The sequence below is a fragment of the Crocuta crocuta genome, unplaced genomic scaffold (assembly GCF_008692635.1).
Source record: "Crocuta crocuta isolate KB4526 unplaced genomic scaffold, BGI_CrCroc_1.0 scaffold26, whole genome shotgun sequence".
Taxonomy (NCBI): Eukaryota; Metazoa; Chordata; class Mammalia; order Carnivora; family Hyaenidae; genus Crocuta; species Crocuta crocuta.
This window is the reverse complement of record NW_027532249.1, coordinates 9,357,187-9,369,394: the sequence shown is the minus strand read 5'-3', so window position 1 is coordinate 9,369,394 and position 12,208 is coordinate 9,357,187. Positions and strand designations below refer to the sequence as shown.

The following is a 12,208-nucleotide window of genomic DNA, read 5'->3' as shown; positions in this document are numbered from 1 at the left end:
AAGCAGCTTCATTTCATGTGGTAAAGAGATGGAGAGGTATGTCATGTAGGTTAATGCTTAGTTAATATGCTTAAAAAAATTTTTTTAAACAGTGTTGGAACAAAGCAGAAAATAAAATAAAATTTTACCCCTCTATCCTAGCCATATCCTGTAAAGAATATCAGTGTATAGTAAACTAACTGTGAATAGGACACGCCTGGGCAAACATACTTAGCAAGATATGCATATTTCAATGAAAAATTCACTTTTTAAAAGTTTACTTATTTATTTTGAGAGAGAGGAGAGAGAGAGAGAGGGAGGGAGGGGAAGAGGGGCAGACAGAGAGGGAGAGAGAGAATCCCAACCAGGCTTTGCGCTGTCAGCACAGAGCCAGATGCAGGCCTCAGTCTCAGGAACTGTGAGATCATGATCTGAACTGAAATCAAGAGTTGGATGCTTAACCAGTTGAGACACCCAGGAGCCCCAGAAAGTTTACTTTTTAAAAAATCAGAGATATCAGGGGCACCTGGGTGGCTCAGTTGGTTGAACATCTGACTTCAGCTCAGGTCATGATCACATATTTCGTGGGTTCGAGCCCCGTGTCAGGCTCTGTGCTGACAGCTCAGAGAATCTGGCACCTGCTTCAGATTCTGTGTCCGCCTCTCTCTCTGCCCCTCCCCTGCTCATGCTTTGTTTCTCTCTCTCTCTCTCTCAAAAATAAATAAACACTAAAAAATCAGAGATATCAAAGATATCAACGAGAAAGCTAAAAATAGTATGTTTTTATTACCTTCCTAATCAGAATCAGAGCAATTATGACATTAGCTTCTGAAACAATTCCAAAAGGAACCATCAGTGAAAAATGGGAAGAAAAACATAGGGAAATGGAAGTAGGTCACCAACAATGACAACCACGTCATTGCCTACTGAACTTCCTGATGGCATTTTGCCCTTCATTCTGAATATCACCTTAGCTCTATGGATATAGATAGCTCTCTATTTACAGGAAAATAAACAGGGAAGGCTCTGAATTTTCCCATAAATTTTAATTTGTTGTCTCAAACAAGTTTCAAGATTCCTCTCTATATTATAATCATTCAAAAAAAAGTTTATATTTTTTAAAAAAGAACACACACGACACACACAAATTTACCTTATGAACATTAAAAGCATTAATGGACTTGTGATTTGCTGATTATTTTGTTTGAAGTTTGCCTCAAAATAAATAGTAATCTTTTTTACATTAAACAAATATAACACAGGCATTCAAACTATGATGGCTTTCTTTTACTTAGTCTGCGTCACTTAAAGATTTTTTTCTTCCTAATGAATAATAATTAAAATCACACTGGCAAAGGCTCCTGGGTGGCTCAGTCCACTGATTTCCGCTCAGGTCATGATTTTGTGGTTTTGGACTCACTGGGCTCTGTGTTGACGGCTCAGAGCCTGGAGCCTGCTATGGATTCTGTGTCTTCATCTCTCTCTGTCCCTCACCCACTCGCACTCTGTCTCTCTCTCAAAAATAAATTAACAATAAAAAAAATTTTTTTTAATCACACTGGCAACCACAATGGTTTTCCTCTACCTAAACAGAACATCTGAGTTTTTTAAGTTCATCCATCATTTTATGCTTTCGAACCTTTCTTTCTATTCTACCTATAGTGACTATATATTGTGTTCAATCACTGGCATCGAATGCTCTCCTTCTAATTTCAACCAGTTATATAATTGGAACTAAGTTCCTGATCATTCTCTTGTGTCATGTAGCCATCCTAGGTGCTGGCAGATTTTCACAATGAAAAGCTCCCTCAGAGCTTTCTCAATCAGGACATAGTTGAGTGCTCAATAAATGCTAGTTGCAATTATTATTAATACCTGACAACATCTACTCTTTGCTTTCTAATATTTAAAGCCAGGAAGAGAATACATACATACCGTCCTGAGAAAATGGGCACCATATAGTCACTTGGCAGATTTTCCTTCTCCTCCCCAGAGAGAAGGCTTTTCTTGGCTCTCTTTGCTTGGGGGCTCAACTTGGATGAATAATCTTCTAACATCAGACTGGAATCTGTAAGTCTGAAACAAAATCCCTAATATTAGATAATAACCAAAAATTGCACTGAAAATATTCAAAACGCTTACAAAGCAAAGTTTTAACTTGGAGAGAGATTCCACAGAATCCTAGATTTCTAATGTTATAATATCTTTTATCTTTAGAACTCAAGTGGAGTGAGAAAGTCCTCAAATAATGAACTCTATATAGACACAAGATAAAAATAGATCTATGGCTAATTTCATAGCTTTCTCCCCCTTAAAGTTTCAAGGGAAAACAGTAGTGTTTTTGTAATAGATCCAAATACTTTTGCTGCTAACATTCAAAATTTAGGCAATCTATAAACAAAGTTTCATCCAAATCCTTTCAGGGGACTGACAAAATGCAAAATGTTCTAGATAGGGATCCTTTCTCCCTTCCCCACCAAACCATTTTCATGGAGGACTCCTGGGTTTTACTTTGAGGCTTTTATGTAGGGTAGACAGACTCCTCTATTAGAAGGTACACTGAGTTCATCAAACAATACTTAATATATTTTATACAAACACATAGTATTGAGCAACTCAGACAATTACAGTGGTGAAATAAAGAAGTTTGGGCAGTTCTGTTGTATACGAAAATGTGCCCATGCACACTGGTGCAAATGTGCATTTAGAGGTAGACAGTGCTCTAACAAACAAAAAAATGTATTAGCCTCGTAGAAAACATGAGAGAAGAGGTTGCACCCAGAGAAAAGGATTGCTAAAACTAAAAGTAAAATCTTTAGGAGCACCTGGCTCAGTCCGTTGACGATATGACTTCAGATCAGGTCACGATCTCACAGTTTATGAGTTTGAGCCCCATGTCAGGCTCTGTGCTGACAGCTCAGAGCCTGGAGCCTGCTTCAGATTTTGTGTCGCCCTCTCTCTCTGCTCCTCCCCCACATGCGCTCTCTCTCTCTCTCTCTCTCTCAAAAATAAATGTATGGAACCACAAAAGACCCCAAATAACCAAAGTAATATTGAAGAAGNGGGGAAGGGAGGTGATGGGCATGGAGGAGGGCACTTGTTGGGATAAGCACTGGGTGTTATATTGAAACCAACTTGACAATAAACTATTTAAGAAAAATAAATAATAAATTTAAAAATAATAAATTTAAAAAATTAATAAAACATTAAAATAAATAAAAGTACAATTTTTATGTAGCTTTTGAATGACATGAAATGGATTTTCATTCAAATATATAAAGTGGGCATAAATTTCAGGAGCTCAGTGACTCTCTTAAATTAATTCATGGATTCATGTTAAAAGCCCCTGATCTCCATTGTAATGAAAGAGGTCCACAATATGGACCTCTACCAGAACTGTCTGTACTATCCTTATAATTTGAAATGATTCTAAAATAAAACGTTAATACTAAAAAGTCTCCTTGTCCCCAGAAAATTTGGGGGAAAAGTGACACATGCATGTGATGTGGCATGGGAAGAGCAAGCTGCCCAGTTGAAACAGAAAAACTTTCCAAGCCATCCAAACCTGACCTTTTCTCAATCTTTAAGAAGTATTAGGAAAAGCAAAGAGATGACCTAAATCAGAGCAGAAGACAGGCCAAATGCATACATAGTGCAAAATGAACACATAATAATGCAAGTAAATCTATCTTCTGCTAAACAAGTAGCTAGGGCTTCTAGAAAGTACAGGGGTGGGTGCAGTGGCCCTGGGCCTGGGGGTACAGGGTGGGCTACTGTCTTTGATCCCCAGGCTGGAGTGGCAAACTTCTTCCTCTCCCACTAACTAGCTCCTCCCCTAGGGTGAATATCTATGTCCTAGTCTATGATCAGCATTAAAATTAAAGGTTAGAACTTTGAATTCAAGCTTGTGGATTGGTTACCAATTGGACGGCTGAGTGAAATTTGTTCCTGGCTGCCTGTTCCAGGCAGTAGCAAAATGACTACATTCTATACCCCCAGAAGATTACAAAGTACAGGCTGTGCTAATACAGGTCTAAGTTTAAAGTGGTATTTTCTTTCTCCTCTTTGATTTGTTACCATGCAAAATAAAATTAATTTTGGAGTTTAAGAGTTACCTTTTTTCCTACTTATACAATATTTGCATTTTTTCATATTACTCTTGCTTTTCTTTAAAAAAAATTTTTTTAATGTTTTTTTATTTTTGAGAGAGACAGACAGAGCATGAGCAGGGGAGGGGCAGAGAGAGAGAGGGAGGCACAGAATCTAAAGCAGGCTCCAGGCTCCCAAGCTATTAGCAGAGAGCCCGATGTGGGGCTTGAACTCCTGAGCCATGAGATCATGACCTGAGCCAAATTCAGACGCTCAACCAACTGAGCCACCCAGGTGCCCCAACACTTGCTTTGCTATTTTTGCTCTTTTTTACTTTCATTCTGTCTATAGTCATTCTTATGAGCTCATATTATCAACATTTATCTGCATAAAAATGGCCATGATTTGTCATTCTTTTTGTTGTTCCTTTTTTTCTGTCATTTTCTTTTTAAGATGATTTTTTTTAAAGTAGGCTTCATGCCCAGCACTGAGCCCAACATGGGGCTTGAACTTATGATCTTGATATCAAGACCTGAGTTGAGATCAAGAGTTGGATGCTTAACTGACTGAGCCACCCAAGTGCCCCTAAGATGAATCTTTTAAATGATGCACTTATCATGTTATTTGGGAAAAAAAAACTTCACAGAAAGCATTATGATGTTTTGTATTATATAGTATTATTTAGAAAATTCAGGGGCACCTGGGTGGCTCAGTCAGCTAAGTGTCTGGCTCTTGATTTCAGCTCAGGTCATGATTTCATGGTTGTGAGATGGAGCCCCATGTGGGGCTTAGCACAGAGCTTGCTTGAAATTATCTTTCTCTGCTCCTGCCCACTCATGCTTGTTCTCTCTGTCTCTCTCTCTCTCTCTCAAAATAAATAAACATAAAAAAAGAAAATCCCAAGTATTTAGAAAAAATTTTTGTTATGTTCTTTAAAGTTTTTTCAAGCCTTTGAATACTAATTTTAAAAAAGCATGTGAAGGATTAGACGTTAAAATACTATAGCAACAGACTATTTAGCAATAATTCATTTATTGAAGATAGCAAACAAAACTAAATGAGAGAAACACCAAACTTTAAGAAACTGACTANAGAAAGAAAGAAAGAAAGAAAGAAAGAAAGAAAGGAAGGAAGAAACTGACTATGTAATAATCAGTCCAATTAGTCATTTGAAGAAAAACCATCAATAGTCTATTTTGTTATGATTCATGAACATTGAAGTCTAATATCTTACTCTATTGAATTTTAAAGCTGAATGATTTTAGTCCCTCATCATCAGGGAACTGCAGATCAAAACCGCACTGAGATACCACCTCACGTCAGTCAGAGTGGCTAAAATGAGCAAATCAGGAGACTCTAGATGCTGGTGAGGATGTGGAGAAACGGGCACCCCCCTACACTGTTGGTGGGAATGTAAACTGGTGCAGCCCCTCTGGAAAACTGTGTGGAGGTTCCTCAAAAAATTAAAAACAGAACTCCCCTATGACCCAGCAATAACACTGCTAGGAATTTACCCAACAGACATAGGAGTGCTGATGCATAGGGGCACATGTACCCCAATGTTCATAGCAGCACTCTCAACAATAGCCAAAACATGGAAAGAGCCTAAGTGTCCATCAACAGACGAATAGATCAAGAAGATGTGGTTTATCTATACGATGGAATACTACATGGCAATGAGAAAGAATGAAATCTGGCCATGTGTAGCAACATGGATGGAAGTTGAGGGTGTTATGCTGAGCGAAATAAGTCAGGCAGAGAAAGACAGATAACATATGTTTTCACTTATAGGTGGATTAGGAGAAACTTAAAGGAGGACCATGGGGGAGAAGAAGCGGAAAAATAGTTGGGGAGAGGGAGGGAGGCAAACCATGAGAGACTCTTGAATACTGAGAACAAACTGAGGGCTGATGGGGGTGGCGGGGAAGAAAAGGGGGGTGATGGGCATGGAGGAGGGCACTTGTGGGGATGAGCACTGGGTGTTATATGGAAACCAATTTGACAATAAACTATGAAAGAAACAAAATAAAGCTGAATGATTTTAGAGGAGAATAATATTTTAAGTATAATATGTAAAATTTAAATTTCTTTGAATTTAAATCAAAAGATGAAGTAAGGTTTCAGAAACTTCTTGGGCTTTTAGTTGTATTGCAATGTTGAAAATAATCCTCTATCTTACAAGTCCACTTCTGAGTAGACATTAAACTTGATATGCATGGATCTATTTGGGTGTTTTTTAACTATTAAACCTGCAATGAATGTTCTTTATGTGCTCAGCTTAAATCATGAAGCTTTCTGAATTTCCATTTATGAAGGCAATGAAATTATGCAAGAGTTAAGGATTGATTTGTGTGTGCACACATGCATGCATGCATGCATCTATAACTGTGTCTAGAACACATATTTTTGCACTCTGCTACTAATTGGGGTATGTCCTCTGTTAATATGCCTAAAGGTAACAGAAATTTAAAGAAATATCATGGTGTGTATGGCATCATCACATCTACAACCAGCAATACCACAGAGAAGGGATGTAGCCAAGTGGGAAATATTACAGGAACTCAGAAAGAGGCTTAGACCTCTTTCCAATCAATTCAAATTCAAATACTGAACAACAACAAAAGAAAACATTCTGCTATTAAAACTTCATAATTATACCTTACAGTAAAAAAAAAAGAGCAAAACCACTTAAGGACCCTAGAACTGATAGAGATCTCAAGGAGATTTATAAGAGGCTCCTCATTTTATATATTTGGAAGACACAGAGTGTCTTTGTAACTTTTCTGTGTTCACACAGCAAATTGGTAGCTGAAAAAGGACTAAGGATAGCACCCATTTAGGTCAGGTGCTTACCACTATACCAGTGGTCTCTAACTTTTGTGACTGAGTACTCCCAATCCAAAAATATTGGGGGCATGCCACTTATACATGTTTATTTATAAGCTCAATGCATATACTGCTATATAAATAGTCTCACTCACTCTATGAAACTTTCAATCAATAGAAACATTTTAAAGACCAAATTTGATGTTTTTGAAAAAAATAGTAGTACTAATATTTCTTCCTATGCTTCCTTGGTTTGCCTTTGTGGATACCCCACTTTGGAAACCATAATACCATATCACACCACCTGTAATGACTCCCATTGTGATTTGCTATTCCTTAATTTATTCATAGATTATGAAATCATCACAGTTCAGTTGAAACTATAGCATTAAAAAACTTGTTAGATTTTACATGAAGTAAAGTTCCTTAAAGTTATGTTTGTAATCATTATGTAATTTGGAGAAACTGTCTTAGTTACCCAGGATGAGTAACTTCAGTCATACTTACATTAAGTAGGGTTCTGCTTACTGGCTATAGTACCTTCTGAAAATGTGATAACCTATTGGCATGTTTTAGAAAAATGATGGACTATAGGCATTGTCTTTTGTTGACACTGCTCCCAAACCCCACTTCACCCATCCCTATTTGCTCAGGCTATACTGCATTATTACTTTGGCTATCCTTCCCACAGCCTATGACCACCCACAGACAGGGATAGGCTATAATCTTTGTATCCATACTCCATCCACTTTGTATCCATACTGTGCCTGATGATGTTCAATAAATGTTTATTGAATGAAGTGAAATCATTCATCCTTCTCTAATTATGCCCTAGCTCAGTGACTTTCAACCTTGGCTTCACACCAGAATCTGCTGAGGAGTTATTAAAAGTGACCAATGCAGAGGTAGGGTTTCTAGTATGGTGGAGGGAGTACTTCAGCAGTTACTCTCCCCAAAACGCAATGATAAAAGTAGATATAAGTGTCAAAAAAAAAAAAAACCCATTCAGGGCTCTGAAAATTAACCAAAGGCATATACTACACTGAGAAGTAGTTATTCATAAAAAAGCCACTGAACTTCAGGTATGAACAATGGAAGTATGGCACTTGGCTTAGCCCTCTCTCCTCCCCTTTCCTTAGCTCAGTTTATAAGGTAGTTTTACCAAAGTAGAAAAAGGAATGACAATCAAAATGTTCATTGCCAGAGGGGGCTGACTTCATTTGGAGCAGAGCATGAGAAAACCCCATATCCAGAAGCATTGTGGGAAACACTAGCAATCTAAATAGGAAGGGAAGACCAGCAACTCGGTTTGCCATAGGTTCCAATCATGGTTGGGACAAGTAGCAGACTGGCAGATCAGCCAGCAATTTAATAGGAGGATCTGGACTTACTGGCACTTCATCAAGATAAAAAGCTTCTGCACTGCCAAGGAAACAATCAACAAAACTAAAAGGCAACCAACGGAATGGGAAAAGATAGTTGCAAATGACATATCAGATAAAGGGCTAGGATCCAAAATCTATAAGGAACTCAACCAAACTCCACACCCGAAAAAAATAATCCAGTGAAGAACTGGGCAGAAGACATGAATAGACACTTTTCCAAAGAAGACATCCAGATGGCCAACAGACACATGAAACAATGTTCAACATCACTCATCATCAGGGAAATACAAAACCACACTGAGATACCACCTCACACCAATTAGAGTGACTAAAATGAGCAAATCAGGAGACTATAGATGCAGGAAAGGATGTGGAGAAACGGGCACCCTTTTACACTGTTGGGAATACAAAATGGTGCAGCCCCTCTGGAAAACAATGTGGAGTTTCCTCAAAAAATGAAAAATAGAACTCCCCTATGACCCAGCAATAGCACTGCTAGGAATTTACCCAAGGGACACAGGAGTGCTGATACACAGGGGCACATGTACCCCAATGTTCATAGGAGCACTCTCAACAATAGCCAAATCATGGAAAGAGCCTAAATGTCCATCATCTGACAAGTGGATCAAGAAGGTGTGGTTTATATATACAATAGAATACTACTTGGCAATGAGAAAGAATGAAATCTGGCTATTTGCAGCAACATGGATGGAACTAGAGGGTATTATGCTAAGTGAAATAAGTCAGTCAGAGAAAGACAGATACCATATGTTCCCACTCATATATGAATCTTGAGAAACTTAACAGAAGACCATGGGGAGGGGAAAGGGGAAAAAAGGCTATAGAGAGGGGAGGAGGCAAATCATAAAAGGCTGAGAACAAACTGAGGGTTGATGAGGGGTGGGAGAGAGGGAAAAGTGTGATGGGCATTGAGGAGGGCACTTGTTGAGATGAGCACTGGGTGTTGTATGGAAACCAATTTTACAATGAACTATATTAAAAAAATAATAGGAAGATCTGGGAAATACGACTACCACAGGGAGCCTTCAATATTTCTCCATCTGCCTGCATAGGAAAAACTGGAGAGGATGCAAGCTATCCACACATCATTGGCTGACTAAGCCTGTGTTCATGTGCAGAGGACAGATAAGAGAATCTAGAAGTAAGCAAACCAGGATGTACATATTCAAAAGTTACCTGAACTTCAAAGAATTTTTTATTTTTTTTTAATGTTTATTTTATTTTTGAGAGAAAGAGAGAGGCAGAGAGAGCACGAATAGGGAAGGGCAGAGAGAGAGGGAGACACAGAATCTGAAGCAGGCTCCAGGGTCTGAGCTGTCAGCACAGAGCCTGATGTGGGACTTGAACTCACAAACTGTGATATCATGAACTGAGCTGAAGTTGGACACTTAACCGAGTAAGCCACCCAGGTGCTTCAAAAGTTACTTGAACTTTGAGCACAATATCTGACTACTAATTTACTGGTCAGTAATATATGCAAACACAAGATGATCCCTATGAATTTAGGTGTAAAAAAAAAAAAAAAAAACCTGAGTGGGGCCATTAGCAGTCATACAGTGCTGGTAAACAGATTCTATAAGTGCATTTAGACAAGCTATTAAACAAAACCAAAACACAATGGCAGTACATTCAAGGGAAAATTCAGAATCCAGAATTGTGACAATATATTTTCTAAAATGTCCAATTCTCAACAACAACAAAAATTATGAAACATGCCAAGAAAGAGGAAACTGTGATCCACACCAACAGAATAAAGCAGTAAATAAAAACTGTCTCTGGGTGCACTCTGATGTTGGTTTTAACAAAGACTTCAAAGCAGCAATTATAAATATGTTCAAAGACTAATAAAGGAAACCATGCTTAAATAATTAAAGGAAGGTATTATGACAACGACTCAAAAAAGAATGTCAACAAAGAGAAATTATAAAATAGGATCAAGTTTGAAAGTATAATAACTCAAATGAAAAATTTATTCAAGGGATTCCTGGGTGGCTCAGTCGGTTAATCATCTGATTCTTAATTTTGGCTCAGGTCATGATCTCACAGAGATCATGNCTGGGTGGCTTAGTCTGTTAAGCGTCCGACTTTCGCTTAGGTCATGATCTCGCGGTTCGTGGGTTCGAGCCCCGCGTCGGGCTCTGTGCTGACTGCCAGCTCGGAGCCTGGAGCCTGTTTCAGAGTCTGTGACTCCCTCTCTCTCTGACTCTCCCCTGCTCACACTGTCTCTCTCTCTCCTAGAAATTTAAAAAAAAAAAAAAATGCTTTAAAGGAAAGGGGAGGAAATAAAACTATATTGAAGCTTCTATGTTCTACCAGTATTAAATTAGTATAAATCTGAAGTAGAACATGATAAATTAATATGTATATTATAATTCCATAAGCAATATCTTTAAAAAAGAACAAAAATGTAGTTAAGAAACAAGAAAATTAAGTGGTACACTAAAAATGACTATAACATAAAACAGGGCAATAAAAGAGAAATCCATGAACAAAGGATATGAAATATACAGAGGAAATGAAATATACAGAAAAAAACCCAAAAGTAGCAAACATAACACCAACCATATTAGTAATTTTATTAAATGTGAAGGGATTAAAAACTCCAAGGAATGGCAGATGTTGTCAGAACAGGGATTTTTAAATATCCAATTGTTGCTGCTACAAAAACCACATTACGTATTTAAAGACACTCAGTAGAGCATGGGACCCCTGACCTCAGGGTTGTAAGTCTGAGCCCCACGTGGGGTATAGTACTTCTTTGATAAAGAAGTATAAGAATTCTATATTAAAAATGACAAAACATTATTATGATAAGTGAAAAAAGATCTGAATAAATAAATATTCCATGTTCATGGACTGAAAGATGTCATTAAGATGGCACATTTTCCAAAACTGTTCTACAGTTTCAACATGATTCTTACCAAAATCCCAGCAGATTTTTTTCCTTGTAGAAACTGACAAGGTGATCTTAAAATTTATACAGAAATATGAAGGAACACACAGGCAAAAGATTTTTTATAAAAGGCAAACTAAGTCTGAAGACTTACATTTAGCAATTTAAAATTTTCTGTAAGCAACAGTAATTAAGCCCATGTGATGCTGGTATTAGGACAGGCAGAGAGATCATGGAACAGAATGGAGAGAAACAAACATTTTTATTTTGATTAATTGATTAATTTTATGATTAATTCATTTTTGATAAAGGTGCTAAGGAATTACTTTTTTTTTTTAATGTTTTATTTATTTCTAGGAGAGAGAGAGACACACACAGCATGAGCAGGGGAGGGTCAGAGAGAGAGGGAGTCACAGACTCTGAAACAGGCTCCAGGCTCCGAGCTGGCAGTCAGCACAGAGCCCGACGCAGGGCTCGAACCCACGAACCGCGAGATCATGACCTAAGCGAAAGTCGGACGCTTAACTGACTAAGCCACCCAGGCGCCCCTAAAGGTGCTAAGGAATTAAAGGGGGAAAGAAAATCTTTCCAACAAATGGTGCTGGACCAATTGTATATCCATGTGTGAAAGGATGAACTTAGAACTTTACTCAATATCACACACATAACTTAAAAATGGATCAAATTTCTTTTGCTTTTTCTCTTATTTATAAAAAAATTTTAACCTTTATTTATTTTTGAGAGACAAAAAGAGACAGGGTACAAGTGAGGGAGGAGCAGAGAGAGAGGGAGACACAGAATCTGAACAGGCCCCAGGCTCTGAGCTGTCAGCACAGAGCCTGATGCAGGACTTGGACCCACGACCCATGAGATCATGACCTGAACTGAAGTCAGACACTTAACCAAGCCACCCAGATACCCCCCCAAAATGGATTAAATTTCTACATGTAAAAGTGAAAATTATAAAACTCTTAGAAGAGAAATTCTTTATGATATTGATGTTAACCAAAGAGCT

At 37.9% G+C, this 12,208-nt stretch overlaps 1 protein-coding gene across 1 annotated transcript in view; it reads right to left on the bottom strand.

The window, feature by feature from the left end:
* Positions 1–12,208, bottom strand: part of MYOM1 (myomesin 1) — a 159,464-nt gene that overhangs the window by 106,307 nt on the left and 40,949 nt on the right. The window contains exon 5 of the mRNA XM_077778191.1: positions 1,915–2,055. Coding sequence (XP_077634317.1) covers positions 1,915–2,055 — 141 coding nt within the window. The remainder of the gene's footprint in view (positions 1–1,914; positions 2,056–12,208) is intronic.